Source organism: Eretmochelys imbricata, chromosome 4 (assembly GCF_965152235.1).
Source record: "Eretmochelys imbricata isolate rEreImb1 chromosome 4, rEreImb1.hap1, whole genome shotgun sequence".
NCBI lineage: Eukaryota > Metazoa > Chordata > Testudines > Cheloniidae > Eretmochelys > Eretmochelys imbricata.
In genome coordinates, this window is record NC_135575.1 from 124,911,707 (window position 1) to 124,930,296 (window position 18,590).

The following is an 18,590-nucleotide window of genomic DNA, read 5'->3' on the forward strand; positions in this document are numbered from 1 at the left end:
TAGTTCGCTTTTTCCTTAAACAGGTGTTTGCGTCCTTTTACCTAGTTAAACAGTATATATTATACAGTACTCAAAGAAAGCCAAAATGGTTAAAATATATGCAAGACTGATCCTTTGCAGGACCAAGTGAGGCAACTCTAGAAGCAAACCACCTCTACTGTAAACTAAGCTATACTAAAGGCCTTGTATACCGTTAAGGAATCATATTTAAACTGTTCCAGCTAAACTGGTTTCTAACACAACTTGATTGGTTATTATGGATGGGCCCAAATGGTGCAAGGGCCATGCTAAAAGAGCATGCTCTAGCCTATGTAGAACACATTTTTGGTTGTTTTTTTTAAATGTCCAGCATGGATTGAACTTCTTCAGTCACTAGTTACAACTTAGCTAAAAAAATATTTCGTTTTTAAATAAGGTTCTACCAAACTTTTTCCAGCTGCCAAACCATATTAGAACCTTAATTAGCTGAAACTACCACTCAACTGAATTTAAACACAATTCTTTATCTCTGTTTGAAGCCCGGCATAGTAGGAGGCCCAGGTAGCAATGGTAATCTAAATGGTGGATTTTGGTTCAGAGTTCTCAAAAGAAAGAGTCAGATAGCTTCTTCTCAGTTCCTCATGGCTCAACACAAAATGTAGCATAGACAGTGACTCTACCCAACAGTTATCCCAGAACAGCAAGAACTTCAGGCTGGGTTACATTTATTCAGGTTTTAAGGATGCCATCTTATTTATCCAAAACGAAAGCACTACTTCATTATAAAAAGACACTCCTTTTAGCCCCAACAAGAGCTCTGAGATCACACCTAACCTATGAGCTAGGAGCCGTCTCTGCAAGACAAAACAGTAAAAAACTTGTTTTAACATGTAAAATGAAATGCTGCTGATGAAAAATGCAATGGTAAAAGAATATACAGGACATAAAGGATATTTAAAAAATGAGAGAGTTTTTATCAATTACCAATTTTATAATATCCCACGAGATCAACTTTTTAAATAAATCACAAATGAAGAATTCTAATTGTAATAACATGCGTGTATTTAAATCCATATGCCACAAAGAATTTATGTAGGTAAACAAAGGAATATGACCTGAAAAACATGAGGCCTGATCCTTCAGGATTTTCATAGGCACAATTCCTACTGAAGTCAGTGTATCATTAAGGATTGCAAGATGGGCCCATCATGTCTATCAAGCAAACACTTCTTGTCATATGACATTTAATTTATCACACTTTACCACACTATTTAATGTGGGAACTTTGATTTTCTGAATACTAATAAAAGTGTCAACAAATTTTAGCTTACCTCCATCAGACACAGTTGCAGACTACAATAAAAGAGAGAGAAAGAGATGAGTTACATAAATTTCATGACAATACAGAGAGAAACTTTTCTGAGTAACATACAATACTGAAAGTGCTGATCAGTCTTTGCATTTTGGCCCAGAAAATCAGTCAGCCCCAGGTGACATGTGGGAGAGACAGTATAAATGAGTCAGCAGTTATTTTCCAACAGCTGCTGCCTCCCCCCTAACAAACTTCTCCCAAGCTATTGAACTAACGTCTTATAGCCTGATCCCAAAAATATTTATTGGGCAACATGCTTCTCAATGTCTGTAGTCACACTGAGTTCAACAGGACTGCTTACAAAGTTACTTGTGTGTACATGTTTTTAAGATCTGATCCTTATATTCTTAAAGGTAACCGTCAAAGGTTAAAAAAAAAAAGTTGTATCCTTTTTTGTCCCTCTATGATGTATAAAGAAGATCTGAGAGGTTCTCTTTTTTCCCACCTTTTTTTTTTACAATAGAAATTCAGGCTGGACTCTATATGTCTTTACTGGGGGAAACAAAAACATGTTTTTACATTGAGTTAGCCATCTTGATGTAAAATCCTAGTGGAGACAAAGTACAGGTAGTTTTTACCTCAGTGTAGCTAGTTAAGGTACAACTTATACCTCCCAACACACTATGTCGAAGTAAAAGTATTTATCTCAACTAGCTATGCTAAGAGAGCCATAACCTGTCTCCAACAGGATTTCACATCAAATTTTGCAGTGTTGACATAGCGTAGGGCCCTAGGATGAGTGGGCAACCAGTTAGATGATGACAATGTGGGTTTGTCTACGCAACACTTCTTACCTTGAATTCCCAATTAATTTAAGGTAGTTAAAACTTTTGTAAAAGCTAGTGGGTGGACATTCCCCGAACATGTGTTACAGTACACATATATTTGCTCTTTACCCTGAGCTGAGCAGAAGTTAAGAGGTGGAAGCAATTTTTAGTCAGACTGAACTTTTTCTGTTCATTCTTTTTTGTTAACATCCATTCAAACGACTAACATTTTAAATAGGGGAAGTCCTTATTGATTATTCAAAAATCCATGTCCTTTTAATTAACTTATTAAATGGTCACATTTTTACCCCCTAGTGGTCTTCTAACAAGACCTGAAAAGTTCAGACTATTCATTTATGGTATTTCCCAAATAAGGAACAATCAGTGCGGGAAAAAACACTTATATATCTCCTTTCAGGATGTGTACATCATAAAGAAACAAAAAATAGGGCAGAGGCCAAATTAAAAAGCAAAACCAAAAAACAAAAACCCACAAAAACTTTCAGTCACCTTTAAAACTTTAATTGCATTTTTTAAATGAAGTCCTTTCTATAATATTTAAGGACTAGATCAATAATATTGAGTGGTATAAATTAGTACAGCTCCATTAGCTTCACCAGCTGAGGACTTGGTCCCATTTTTTTTTAAAAAAAAATTCAGTTAGTAGTAATTTCGAATTTTCAAAGCCTGTCATTTTATTATGCTAATGTTAATCAAAATAGATTTTTAATCATTGCTTTTCTTTTCATGCATCACTGAAAAAACATTTCTTTTGAAGTTATATAAAAATAAATCTCTCCCTTTGAATTTGTAAAGCATAATAATATAATCCAAGCAGCATCTGTGAATCTCCTTCAAACTCATTCAACAGCACCACCTTGGCACTCTAGCATTTGGGATGATGCTATTCATGAAGGTGCATAAAATATTTTATGCTAACTTATAAGAAAGTATTCTGCATGACAGTCTAGCAACTATTCCACATTCAAATCTGGCATTTTACAATAATTCATAATTGTAAAGTTACTTTTAAAATGGAATCTACATGATTGAATACTGTGTACTAAATATAATCCACTACATAGTACTTATTGAACTCTTATGAAAGTAACAAATTAATGACTGTTTTTAGATTCCTTTTGTTTTACTCATACATATTGCATGGTGAAACTTTGGTTATACTGAATACTATGACTTCAGCACCATTACTCAGAACATAAACAACAAAGACTGCCAAAAAGGTAATAAAAATAACAAATGAATATAGGTGTACTTTTCAGGAAAAAAGTAATCAGATTACTTCTCAGAATATATTTTTAGGTCTAGTCTGTTACCTTAGCATATCTGTTTGCATCTTAAATTCAAACATTAATGGTGTTCCTTTTTTGCTATATTTGAAAGGCATCAATGGAAATGAACAGAATCTTCACAAGCGCCTTTAAGAGTGTGTCATTTACTTCCCATTCAGTAATTAGGCAGTTAAAAACTGTAAAGTAACATTTCTTAGCCCTGGTCTACACTACAAAGTTAGGTCAATGCAACGCAGCTTACCTCGACCTAACTCTCTAAGTGTCTACATTAAAATTTCTCTCCCACTGACGTAACTGCCCACTACACCTACTTAATAACTGCACCTCCACAAGAAGTGTAGAGTCAATGTCGATGTAGTTAGGTTGAAGCAGTGTCAGTGTAGACACTGCGTAGCTTACATTGACTGTTGCTGATGTTGAGAAGCTGTCCCACAATGCCCCACACTGACAGTTCAATCAGTGCAAGTGCTCTGGTGAGGACGCGCACCACTGACACAAGAAGCAAAGTGTAGACACACTCAAGCAATGTAATTACTGCACAGCTATATGCCGATGTAAGTTAGGTCTACTTAAATTTTGTAGTGTTGTATTGCCCTTAAGGAAGAATAGTATGATTTCCAAACAAACATTAAAAGAACTCCTCCAGTTAACTGACTTTAGTGCTTGTGATAGGTGGTAGAAGGCTTTAACTCAACTGATTTAGCATGTGTTATAGACAGAGTGCCTTGTCTACACTGTGCAGTGTAGTTGTAGCCGTGTCATTGCCACAGAGACAAGGTGAGTGAGGTAATATTTTTTACTGGACCATCATCTCTTGGTGAGAGAGACAACTAAATGCAAGGTGCAACAGATTGTTTAGCATAAGTAGTTAGCTCATATTTTAAGGGACTCTTCAAGGTAGAATGGCCAGTTAACACCTCTCCAGTCATATGACAAAAAGACGGAGTTAGCGGGTTTGTTGTAATAAGCCATATCAATTGCACCACTAAATCAATGATATACCTGAGACACTTGGACAATGTTTTCATCCTCTGGAGATTAAACTCCCTCATAGATTTCCACCACAACTTCAACCACAACCACAACCACTTACCCATTAAACTCTCTCTGGAACACTTCCACACTAGCATCAACTTCCTGGACAATCATCTGGAACAATGGAATCCAGAGAACCATATACAAGAAACCCACATATCACCACATCTACCTTCATAGATTCAGTAACCATCCCAAACACACCAAGAAATCTGTTATCCATAACCAGGCACTCAGCTACCACAGAATATGCTCTGTAGAGGAAGTCCGGTATATACACCTTAACACATTTAAAACCACCTTTACAAAAAGAGGACACTCCATCAGAGAAGTAGATCGCATCATGGAACAGGCCACCCAGACAACCTGAAAGAACCTGCTTCAATACAGAAATAAAACTCCATCTGACCACACACCCCTAGTTATCACCTACCACCCCAGACTGGAACCCATATGGAGTATCATCAAACAACTACAACTCAAACGCAATGGGGACACTATCCTGAAAAAAATCTTTCCCAAACACCCCACTTCTGGCATTCAAACCACCCCCCCAACTTCTCCAAGCTCATCATCAGAAGCAAGCTCCCCACAGACCAGGACACACCAACTCAAAGCAGCACCAGATCCTGATAGAACAACAGATGCAAAACCTGCAGACATATCTCCATTGCTACAATGATTACCTGTCAAGATTCATGGATCCTAGACATGCCTATTACAACAACATGTGGTACACCTCATCCAGTATATTAAATGCTCCAATAACAACTATGTGGGTGAAGCCAGACTATCACTATGCTCTCAAATGAAAATGATAAAAGACAAAAACCACTGTCACCTGTGGGTGAACACTTTTCACAAAGCCAGTCAGTCTATATCTGACCTATCAATCCCCATCCTCAAAGGAAACCTTCACAATACATTCAAAAGATGAGCCTAGGAGCTTAAATTTATATCTCCGCTAGACACTGAAAATCATTGAACAGAGTCACTGGATTTATGGCTTATTACAACAATCTGTAACGCACTAAGGTCATGTCTACATTTACAAGCTTACAGTCGCACAGCTGTACCAATACAGCTGTGCCGCTGGAAGATTGCTCACGCAGCCACGTTATGCCAATAGGAGAAAGCTCTCCCGGCAACATAATGAAACCAGCTCAACGAGTGGCGGTAGCTATGTCAGCAGGAAAGCATCTCCTGCTGACATAGCACTATGCACACGAGCATTTATGCCGGCAAAACATATGTCGCTCAGGGGAGTTTTTTTTCACACCCCGGAGCGACACAAGTTTTGCCAACGTAAGTGTGAATGGAAACATGGCCTATCTCCCTCTTTTTGTCCTATGACTGCAGAGGTGTTACCGGATACTCTACCTAGAATAGTCCCTTACAATATGTGCTAATTACTTATTCTAAACAATCTGTTACATCTTGCATTTAGCTGTGACGCTCAGAGTACCTTTCCCAGCCTGAAGAGGAGCTCTGTGTGGCTCGAAAGCTTGTCTCTCTCACCAACAGAAGTTGGTCCAATAAAAGATATTACCTCATCCACCTGGTCTGCCTACAGTAGACTTTTAAAACATATTAGGGCTTGTCTATACGGGGACAGTCAGGTACATTAAAATGAATTAACTCATGGTGTGAAGTTCATTGTGCATCAATTAATGCCACACACAATAGACACACTATTCAGCAGGTTTCAGAGTAGCAGCCGTGTTAGTCTGTATCCGCAAAAAGAAAAGGAGTACTTGTGGCACCTTAGAAACTAACCAATTTATTTGAGCATAAACTTTCGTGAGCTACAGCTCACTTCATCAGATGCATTCAGTGGAAAATACAGTGGGGAGATTTATATACATAGGGAACATGAAACAACAGGTGTTGCCATACACACTGTGATGAGAGTGATCAGGTAAGGAGAGCTATTACCAGCAGGAGAGCGCAGGGGGAGGGGGGGGCCTTTTGTAGTGATAATCAAGGTGGGCCATTTCCAGCAGTTGACAAGAACATCTGAGGAACAGTGGGGGGGGGGGGGAATAAACATAGGGAAACAGTTTTATTTTGTGTAATGACCCATCCACTCCTAGTCTTTATTCAAGCCTAAATTAATTGTATGCAGTTTGCAAATTCATTCCAATTCAGCAGTCTCTCGTTGGAGTCTGTTTTTGAAGTTTTTTTGTTGAAGAATTGCCACTTTTAGGTCTGTAATCAAGTGACCAAAGAGATTGAAGTGTTCTCCAACTGGTTTTTGAATGTTATAATTCTTGATGTCTGATATGTGTCCATTTAGTCTTTTACGTAGAGACTGTCAGTTTGACCAATGTACATGGCAGAGGGGCATTGTTGGCACATGATGGCATATATCACATTGGTAGATGTGCAGGTGAATGAGCCTCTGATAGTGTGGCTGATGTGATTAGGCCCTATGATGGTGTCCCCTGAATAGATATGTGGACACAGTGGCCTGAAGTCACCGTAGTTTAAACCTCCTCCAAGCTACAGCAAATTAAGGCCACTTTACTTCTGAATGAGCGTGTCCATGCAAGAGTTTAATGTGCATTTAATTTATGAACATTAACTTCACACCATCAGTTAATTCATCTTAAATTTTCTGAGGCCTGATCTACACTTAAAAGATAGGTGGACATAGCTATGTTGCTCAGAGCATAGGTGCCGACTCCATACGTGCTCCGAGCACCCACAGAAAAAGAATAGGGGATGCTCAGCACCCACAAGCCAGAGTGGCTCTGGCCCCAGGGCTGGCTACGGATCAGCTGTTCACCGCCCCAGGGGAGGTGGAGAGGAGTGAGCCGTGGGCATGCAGGGTGGGGTCTCAGGGGAAGAGGTGGAGCGAGAGCGGAGCACCCACTAGGGAGGAGGGAAAAAAAACAAACGAACAAAAAAAAACTCAGTGCCTATGGCTCTGAGGTGACCCACTGAAAGAGACAAGCTTTCAAACTCCACAGAACTCTTCTTCAAGATACATAAGTACATTTTAAGATAGCCTAATCCATAATTTAAACTAATCTGCCTTTGACAGCTGTATTTAGTACTAGTTAAAGCTGTTAATGATTGCATTTGAATTTACAGTAATGGGTTCTAAACATGTTTGTAAATGCTTAAAAAAATTCAATTTACCTTTGTCAGAAACAGTATGCAGTCAGCATTCAAAGGCAGCAATTTCTCGCTTTAAATCTTCAGTAAAAGCTTGTCTAGATTTGTCCATGAGAGAAAGTTGCAAGACCTGATTTTGTAAGTAGTATGGTGATCTCACTTTAACACTTTATGGGTCATGTTCTACTCTCAGTTGTCTATGTAGAATACTACTCAGAGCACTTATGGAACAGATTTGATACAGTATGTGTATAAATATGATTTCACGGAAATAACTTTTTAACATGGAACCAGTAAAAATTGGTAAGCTATTTAGATTCTACAGTATACACACCTCTCTGATTCCTACACAATTGCATAATTCCTACCTCAAGTAAAATGATAAAATACCATAAAATCACCAGGCTACTCTCATTTATTGCTCAAAAGAACCTGGAACCTAATTTTAATGATATTTCTAAACATAATAAAATATTTTATTAAAAGAAAACCTGTTACTACAGTTTATTTGAACTCTGAGAAACCCTTAGACTTTTATTTTGCTATTTCATATCAGATATGCAATTTTGTTTTTTTACAAAAGTATTTAAGTTAGCTAAAAGATTGTGAGAATAGCCAAGAGTAGAAATCTGAATCGTATTAATCATTCAAAATATTTTCACATCCAAATTAGAACTCAAGAGATCCTGGTTTCCAAATAACTTCAATAATAAAGACATGTTTATATGCCAGGAGTGTGGTGGTAACCAATAAATGAAATTAAAAAAAAAGAAAGAATTAAAGGCCTGCAAAAACAAAAACATCTTGTAGTATCTTCCTCGGCAGGAATCCTTCCTGCTTACCCACTTGGTATGTCTATGCATGTAGGAGGTAGACACTAATGTTTTTCCTTGCAGCTTATTACAGAGTCCTGATTACCTATGATTAAAGTAAGGCGCTTACAGTGCAAAAGACAGCAACATAAGCCATGGCCTCCCTATTGGCCTCCCCATGGACTCCCTATGGAAAGGAGTCCAGGAGAGCTGCCTGTATTTTAAAGAATCCTTATTGAGATTATAGGAACAAACCATCCCGATGTGTAGAAAGAATAGTAAATATGGCAGGCAACCAGCTTGGTTTAACAGTGAAATCCTTGCTGATCTTAAACACAAAAAAGAAGCTTACAAGAAGTGGAAGATTGGACAAATGACCAGGGAGGAGTATAAAATATTATGCATGCAGGAGTGAAATCAGGAAGGCCAAATCACACTTGGAGTTGCAGCTAGCAAGAGATGTTAAGAGTAACAAGAAGAGTTCCTTCAGGTATGTTAGCAGCAAGAAGAAAGTCAAGAGAAGTAGTGAGACCCTTACTGAATGAGGGAGGCAACCTAGTGACAGAGGATGTGGAAAAAGCTAATGTTCTCAATGCTTTTTTTGCCTCTGTCTTCACGAACAAGGTCAGCTCCCAGACTGCTGCACTGGGCAGCACAGCACGGGGAGGAGGCGACCAGCCCTCTGTGAAGAAAGAAGTGGTTCGGGACTATTTAGAAAAGCTGGACGACCACAAGTCCATGGGGCCAGACGCACTGCATCCGAGAGTGCTAAAGGAGTTGGTGGATGTGATTGCAGAGACATTGGCCATTATCTTTGAAAACTCATGGCTATCGGGGGAGGTCCCGGAAGACTGGAAAAAGGCTAATGTAGTGCCCATCTTTAAAAAAGGGAAGGAGGAGGATCCGGGGAACTACAGGCCAGTCAGCCTCACCTCAGTCCCTGGAAAAATCATGGAGCAGGTCCTCAAGGAATCAATTCTGAAGCACTTAGAGGAGAGGAAAGTGATCAGGAACAGTCAGCATGGATTCACCAAGGGCAAGTCATGCCTGACTAACCTAATTGTCTTCTATGATGAGATAACTGGCTCTGTGGATGAGGGGAAAGCAGTGGATGTGTTATTCCTTGACTTCAGCAAAGCTTTTGACATGGTCTCCCACAGTATTCTTGCCAGCAAGTTAAAGAAGTATGGGCTGGATGAATGGACTATAAAGTGGATAGAAAGCTGGCTAGATCATCGGGCTCAACGGGTAGTGATCAATGGCTCCATGTCTAGTTGGCAGCCGGTATCAAGCGGAGTGCTCCAACGGTTGGTTTTGTTCAATATCTTCATTAATGATCTGGAGGATGGCGTGGACTCCACCCTCAGCAAGTTTGCAGATAACACTAACCTGGGAGGAGAGGTAGATCCACTGGATGGTAGGGATAGGATACAGAGGGACCTAGACAAATTAGAGGATTGGGCCAAAAGAAATCTGATGAGGTTCAACAAGGACAAGTCCTGCACTTAGGACGGAAGAATCCCATGCACCGCTACAAACTAGGGATTAGGGGTTACAGTGGACGAGAAGCTGGATACGAGTCAACAGTTTGCCCTTGTTGTCGAGAAGGCTAATGGCATTTTGGGCTGTGTAAGTAGGGGCACTGCCAGCAGATCGAGGGATGTGATTGTTCCCCTCTATTTGACATTGGTGAGGCCTCATCTGGAGTACTGTGTCCAGTTTGGGGCCCCACACTACAAGAAGGATGTGGAAAAATTGGAAAAAGTCCAGCGGAGGGCAACAAAAATTATTAGGGGACTGGAGCACACGACTTATGAGGAGAGGCTGAGGGAACTGGGATTGTTTAGTCTGCAGAAGAGAAGAATGAGGGGGGATTTGATAGCTGCTTTCAACTACCTGAAAGGGGGTTCCAAAGAGGATGGATCTAGACTGTTCTCAGTGGTACCAGATGACAGAAAAAAGGAGTAATGGTCGCAAGTTGAAGTGGAGGAGGTTTAGGTTGGATGTTAGGGAAAAAAAATTTCACTATGAGGGTGGTGAAGCACTGGAATGGGTTACCTAGGGAGGTGGCAGAATCTCCTTCCTTAGAGTTTTTAAGGTCAGGCTTGGCAAAGTCCTGGCTGGGATGATTTAGTTGGGGACTGGTCCTGCTCTGAGCAGGGGGTTGGACTAGATGACCTCCTGAGGTCCCTTCCAACCCTTATATTCTATGATTCTATTATCATATTCCACATGGACCGTCTGAGGCTCCAGGAAGGGGAAATTCCTTCAAGGCATATCCAATAGCCTTAAGTTCCAGTCGAGAGATACTCTGTGAAATTCCTCTGTGCACCACTGCCCTAGCAAGTAAGGAAGACCATATGGTCATCCCAATTCCTCAAGTTCATCAAGAGTTTCATTGCAGCTTGTTTCAAGAAAGGCTTATCTTAGAGTAGTTTATTGGGAGATGCCAGCAATTTGAGGGAAGGCACTACTCTTTCATATTAGCAGTACCACAGACTTTAATTGTCTTACAAAGTTAAAATGGTAAGTTATGATTCTGGGATAGAGGGGGGTTGAAAGCAGTTGCCTTTTGACATCCTCAGCAATGATTGATACAGCACAGAACAATGTTATTTAATAAAGGCATTGGTTTCAATCTGATAGCTGCTTAAGGGTGTACAACTTGAGATGTCAACTGCATGGGGAAGTCTAAAAATATCCTGAAGTTTATCTTTCAGGGACAGAAGCTGGATTTCGAAATTGTTGCAACATTTAGAAGTCTACATACCTTTGGCAGCCAGCACTTCAGAACATACCATAGTTTTGAATCAAAGGACATAAAACTACATGTCATATATTTGTCATCCCTTAACCTTCTCTTTGGTCAACTAAATAGATTAAGCTCCTCTAATCTATCATCATACGACAGGGACTCATCCTCATGGACTCTTCTCTGAATCTTCTCCAATTTTTTAACACACTTCTTGAATTAGGCACACCAAAACTGGATACAATATTTCAGTATAATCTCATTTGTGCCAAACACAAAAGTAATATAACCTCTTTACTCCTACTTGAGAGTCCCCTATTTATACACCAAGAATTGCATTAGCCCTTTTGGACACAGTATCACTCTAGGAGCTCATGTTCAGCTGATTATCCATTACTGCTTCCCACCATTCTGTAAGTATGGCCTGTAAGTCTTTGCTCCTAGCTGTATGACCGTATATCTGGTCATAATGAAATATATATATATAGTTTGTGTGCACCCATCTTACAAACAATCCAGACCACCCTGTATCAGTGACCTGTTCTCCTCATTTTTACCATTCCCACAATCATTGTGTCATCTGAAAATTTTTAGCAGTAATGATTGTATGTCTTCTTCCAAGTCATTGATAAAAAAGCTCAACAGCATAGGGCCAAAAACTGATCCCTGAGGGGCCTCACTATCAACACACTCAATAGAATATGATTACAATTGCATTTTCATAACCATTAGTCAGTAGTTTCTTAATGAAAATGTCATAGTACCAAGCCCTACAGAAGTCTAACTGTATTACATCAACACTGTTATCTTTATCAATCAAGCATCAGAGGGGTAGCAGTGTTAGTCTGGATCTGTAAAAGTGGCAAAGAGTCCTGTGGCACCTTACAGACTAACAGACGTATTGGAGCATAAGCTTTCATGGGTGAATACATCCACGCATCCGATGAAGTGGGTATTCACCCACGAAAGCTTATGCTCCAATACATCTGTTACTCTATAAGGTGCCACAGGACTCTTTGCAACTTATTAATCAAATATGTATTCACATCAAACAAAGATAAAAAGTGAGATTGACAAGACCTATTTTCCATAAACCCATGTTGATTGGCATTAATTACACTAATTATAGTACCCTCCTTCAGTTCTTTATTGAATCCCATATCAGCTATCCGACTGTTTTGCCCATAATAATGTTTTTAGCAGAGGTTGCGATTTTCAAGGAGCCTGAAATTCAATGGGAGTTGAGTGCCTAGCTCTCTTAGACACCCTTGAAAAATCTCAGAAAGAAGTGTAGAACATTTTGTAAACACTTATATCATGCACTAGCCTGCAATAAACCGTGATGGGGTTCCTAGATGACAACAGTACAGTAGCCTTAACGGGATACGCCATTACTTTCCTCCTACATCTAGCCCTCTAAACTAAACCAATATTTGGGGTTCCAGATTACAACAATACGGGGAAAATATCAGATATATGCACCCGCCTCCAACTCTCATCTTCTCATTTGCCTTTTGGCTTTGCCCCTTCAGTTCATCCATTTCAGCCTGATGTTAACGCATCTCAGTGAGAGCAGACTCCTCTGTCCATGTCCCATAATTGAGACTAAGTGGAGGCTGTAAATTCCAGAAACTATTTACCCTTCAGAACCTCTTTCTAGAAGCTATGAAGTTCAATTATTTTGAGGACTTCTGTGTGAAGTTACTAATACAACAGGAATCTTAATAAAAACAAGATTAGTAAAAGAAACTGAAATTTAAAAAAATATATATGGTTTGTTAAAAACAGACCAAGGTTTACAGATCTCAAGCAAAACTACATAAGGTATTCATCTTGTATGTCCAGACAGGCAGCCTCACTGGCTGTCCTCGCACCACCAGATCTTTGCTGTGGACAGAGATCTCCCTCACTGATGTTCTCACGACTTGCTTAGTAAGCCTATAAATTGGGATCAGTGTGCAAGTCAATACATTTCCTCTGATCCAAGACAGCTATCTCCACTTTCCAAAGTGCTTTTCTCAAGATACCTATACACACAGAATATGGTCTGGGGACTAGCTTCATTCTCTAGGAGATGGACCACTGAGGACACCAAGACTCTTGCGATTCATACCCACCTTTCAAACATTTAACTACCTAGTTCAGAGAATGCATTTCACACATGAGGTTGTCTGGTTGTATTAGTTTTGATCAACCTCTTGATCAAGCACTTTTTTTTTTTTTGCCAAGATATATGAATTATGGCCAGTTGCCCAGATCCTCTGTCACACCATCAGAAGCATTACGTTATGTATCCTTTTTTTAACATTTTAAATTTATTAAATTTGAGTGTTTGCAAAAGTTTACAGTTTTTACTGTACTGTACTTCCATGACCCTTCTGGGGATTTTATGCCATAATTTGGGAAACCCTATTCTAAAATATATTTGACAATCAAAATTTAAAATATATAGATATAATATAATAAAAGATATATTTGTTAAATATATTTTAGAACTTTACTCTTGCATTTTCATTGTAATTAGTCATCTCAAATATATTTCTTGACCTAAACACCAGTAATTAATATTATTTCTACCTTCTTTTTAAAAAATGGTTGTAATTGATTTTCTGATGTAAGATTTTGTGAACAAGATCCTCACCCCAAAGCCAATTAAATAAGGCATGTTAGATAGCTTATTGCTTTCAGTTCTCTTATGAAAGAGGGTATTTACAATAGCTAATGGGAAAGACATTGTAAAAGTAACAATTCACAGGGAAAAAGAATCAATTTAAACTACTGCACATTGTTACTCAATGGAGATTTAACTGAATATCTTTTCTACAGAATGTCCTTTAAAATTGTTTTCTTATCACATACTTTATCTAAGCTACATAAAAACAAAATATGCATAGCAAATCTGGCAAAGAAGAATAAATATTTTATTGCCACATTCAGAATTCCTCTAAGAGCTAGGTGATCCTATTAAAACAACTTTTTTTGCATGAACAAAAACAATTAAATAACATTTAAATCAAATGGCTAAAAATAAATCCACTCTTAAAATGATTTTGATTAAAAACTATGTATGTGCTTTCAATAAAATACAAATAAAATATTGTACTATTTGTGATAAAGAAAAGATATATGTAATACATAATGCACATACATTAATAAACAGGTATAAATTATGAACAGCTGAATTTGTAAGTATTAGCCACATTTAAGTTTTTCAGTTAAACTTCAGAGTAAATCTGAATGTTAGGTTATCTGGTCAGGCTCTTTATACACAATTTCCTTAACGTAGGTAGCTATGATGAAAAAATAAAATATATGCCAATCAGAGTTTGCGTTAAAGAAAACCATATATTATTCCAAAAGTTTCTGATCTAACATTGTTTTAATGTAGAAGAGACAAAAACTAAGCCAAAAAAACGCAATAACTCTGAAGCCGATTATAATACTCTCCTCTAATTTTCACTGCAACACTGCCTTGCGTTGGCTAAATATAATTCATATCACTTACCCGCTCTTCAAAAGAAACAGCAGTTATTTTTGCTAACAGTACTCTTCCTAAATTCATCTTCACTTAAGATTGAAAAAAATTCCTTGACCCATCAGCTACTCAAAGATTAAAATATATGATTCAGCCCTATTCTGTGCCTGTACATGCCAGTAAAGTTTAAAGGCATTTCGTATGAAGTTCTATTTTACTCCCTTTATGTTACCCATAGCAACAGGCCACTGCAGGAAGCTGTGGTTCGTCAGGGATTCAGATTAGATCTCAATTATCTCTCACAAAAATGCAAGATCAGTTCATATAAATCATGCTGTGATTTCATTTAAAGTATATCCTATAACAAATCAGGAAAATAAAATGAAGTGTGGTTGTGTGATAACCATTTATACAGTAAACCAGCTTCTAATAACTTGGCTTTTAATAAATCATTACTGTTAACCACCTTTGTTATAGTTGTAGAAACATTTCCATAATAAACCACTGTTTTTCAGAGGTTTACACTGACAGACCAGTAGAAAGTAAAGCACCTCAGAATGGCCTGTTACATTAAACTTTTAAAGTGGCTAGCACTACAACTCACATGTAAAGATCTACATGACAAGGAAACTTTGTATACAGGGTTCATAGATTCATAGATACTAAGGTCAGAAGGGACCATTATGATCATCTAGTCTGACCTCCTGCACAATGCAGGCCACAGAATCTCACCCTCCCACTCCTGAGAAAAGCCTCACCTATGTCTGAGCTACTGAAGTCTTCAAATAGTGGTTTAAAGACTTCAAGGAGCAGAGAATCCTCCAGCAAGTGACCCGTGCCCCATGCTACAGAGGAAGGCGAAAAACCTCCAGGGCCTCTTCCAATCTGCCTTGGAGGAAAATTCCTTCCCGACCCCAAATATGGCGATCAGCTAAACCCTGAGCATATGGGCAAGATTCACCAGGCAGATACTACAGAAAATTCTTTCCTGGGTAACTCAGATCGCACCCCATCTAACATCCCATCACAGGCCATTTGTTCAACTCATGAGCAAACAATTTCAGAGCAAAATTCTGCTCTCAGATCATCATAGCAGAGCTCGACTGATATTCTGCACTCCCTGCTTACTGTACACACTACCCATGCTTCACTGATGTCAAAGGTAGATATATATAGGTACTGTAGGAAGAGCAGAAGAAGAAATCCATCATGTGACTCTAAGAGTGGACAAAGCCTACTAAATTTGTCTTTTATCGGTGTTTTTATTCAAGTGATTAAATTTGTCCACAGTAGCAAATTTCACAAAGTCTGCTGCCATTTACAAAAAAAATCAAAAACTCAATTGCTTTTATTTCTGCAACATTCATAATACAAATATATTATTTAAAAGCCTCTAGAATTGCCTGCTGCATCATTTCTAATGTATTCCCTCTGTGGACCTGCTTAAAGCACTTCACAAACATGAATTCAGCCTTACAATACCCTTGTCAGGTTTGCAAGTATAAACCTCCTTTTACAGAGGGAGAAACTGAGGCACAGGGAAGTTTTAATGCCTTTATACAAGATCACTTAGCAAGTTAGCATCAGAGGCAGTTGATGACTTAGATCTACTACTATTCCCATCCCATGTTCTAACCGCTAGACAACACACACTCTTTGTTTAGTACAGCAAGTAACCAACATTTATGTCCCTTACTGATTTCATTTAGAGTGAGATTAGAGAACAAAGTTTACTCCAAACACAAGATGAAGGTAGAAGTAACAAGCCCTATTATGCAAGCATTCCAGAAACACAGACATAAGGTATAAAGAAAATGAGTACTTGTGGCACCTTAGAGACTAACCAATTTATTTGAGCATGAGCTTTCGTGAGCTACAGCTCACTGAGCTGTAGCTCACGAAAGCTCATGCTCAAATAAATTGGTTAGTCTCTAAGGTGCCACAAGTACTCATTTTCTTTTTGCGAATACAGACTAACACGGCTGTTACTCTGAAACCAGACATAAGGTATGTAATTGAACAATATACATTCTGTGAATTGGGACTGGTTTGGATTTGATTTTCATCCTTTAAATTTTATTTATCAGTGCAAGTGTCTAGTGCCTTTGAAGTAAACTTGAAGAAAGAAACTTTCTTACACATATTATATCCTCCATTATTTAGGGGCTTAGCGTGCCAATCAACTAAATGGTCTTGTCAGAACAATATTAACTTTACCACATGTGACAATTAAGCATTAAAAACTAAAGTAAGCATCACCAGGAAAGGTTTTATGTTTAAACATTACATATTGCTTTTTCTGAACCACATTAAACTAGTAAAGCTATTCTCAAAGAATCAACAACAGTTTATAAAATCACCAATATTTTTTAAATTTAGCATTAAGTGCCAAATTCTAGTTTTCTGTGCAAAGCCGGAACAAACAGGTTTTTGCAAGGGGATCTCTGTGGGGGCAGAAACCCTTAATATCCACAGAATGCTGCTGCCTGTGCAGCAACTGTAGTCAATTCTATTGTTGCAAGTGCGCTGGCCATGTAAATGCCCATCCTACACCACTTCAGAAAGAACCATCTCAGTCTACTGCTCCATGGAACATAAGGATTTCAGCACAATATTTTGTGTGGCCTGCACCACCCACTGCATAGTAAAACAAAAGTGGTTCCCTTACATTTGATGCAACATGATTCATCTCAAATAATTTTGGTTCTCTTTTGCAGTATCTATTTTATTTTACCATCCCACCACTACCATCACCTCCCGCAACCCTCCCAAATATTTTTTGTGCAGACTTTGTCCCAGAATACAAAACATTTCCTTTGCTGGGTATAAAATGGTGACTGATCTAGGTCTGGGAAACCTGATCTTTGGGGTTAGCTCTCGCTCCTCTCCTCGTGAGTGTAGAGGCCTACACTGGGAAAAGGAAATTTTTCTATCCTTTAAACTTCAAGTCTTTCTGCTGTAAAATTTCATAATTATCTCTGTGATCTGTCACATTCACATTTCATGTTCCTGGTTCACTACTCTGGTTGTTCTTCCTGATGTCTGTGAGAGTGCTCATCATATATAGAATTATTCTTTATGTTTAGTTCTTGTAGTTTATTAAAAAAAACTTTTCCATGGAAGTAACTGAGTTTGGGTCTTTCCTTCAGGTGTATAAACTTGAAACACTTAGATCACCTGTGATTCAGTATGATTGAAATCTGCTTTCCCTATGCCAAATAGTTTCCAAAAGCAGTACCTTGGAATTTATTTTTATACCCCGTTTATCATTTCATAAGTTATCAGGTTTCCCTCTTTCCTCATTGTTTCGGTCTACACAATTTTCAAGATTACTAACTTTTCCAAAGTCCACATACATGACTAAACATACGAATATTTCTATTCAGTGCATTATAAATCTGCCACAACACCTCTCCATTGGTTCCAAACGGAAACACCGCATTGGGAGTAAGGGTTTGTTGGAGAACCGACAAAGTATTCTAGGGCCAGGTTTGTTCTGGGAATTGTATCCTTGAGAATAGCACCTTTTTCTCCACTTATCCAAATGGAGTGCTTCCCAGAGAAAGTGAGATGACTGTTTGCTCACTTTGGACTTTTTCCATCAGGTACTGTACTGAGACAGTGAAGTGAGTTTGAACAGAGCATGAGGCGTGGCAGAGAACAGGATCTAAAGACCATGGTAGCACGGGATGAAATCCAGCTCTTGTTCTGTAGTGATTTTTGACAGCCTTATTATATTGCTCTTAATATTGCACCCAGCACTGCTTAATATTCTGATTTATGCTAAGCTCAGCCAACACAGACACTGTTCAACAAACTAGGCCATGGAGTTCCGTTTGGACTTCATCGCCTCATTGCACCAGGTCTTTAGAAGAGCCCTGATGTCTATGCTGGGCAACCTGACACCATGACGCTAGAACAGCTGGACTGCAGAAGGCATGACTTCAAATCACAAAATAGTGAGTAGC

General features: G+C 38.6%; 1 protein-coding gene across 4 annotated transcripts in view; it reads right to left on the minus strand.

The window, feature by feature from the left end:
* The window catches only part of RGS12 (regulator of G protein signaling 12), a 173,154-nt gene that overhangs the window by 76,311 nt on the left and 78,253 nt on the right, over positions 1-18,590 (minus strand). For all 4 annotated transcript variants that reach the window (XM_077815887.1, XM_077815889.1, XM_077815888.1 and 1 more), the window contains one exon: positions 1,311-1,332. In XM_077815887.1, the coding sequence (XP_077672013.1) occupies positions 1,311-1,332 (22 nt within the window). The remainder of the gene's footprint in view (positions 1-1,310; positions 1,333-18,590) is intronic.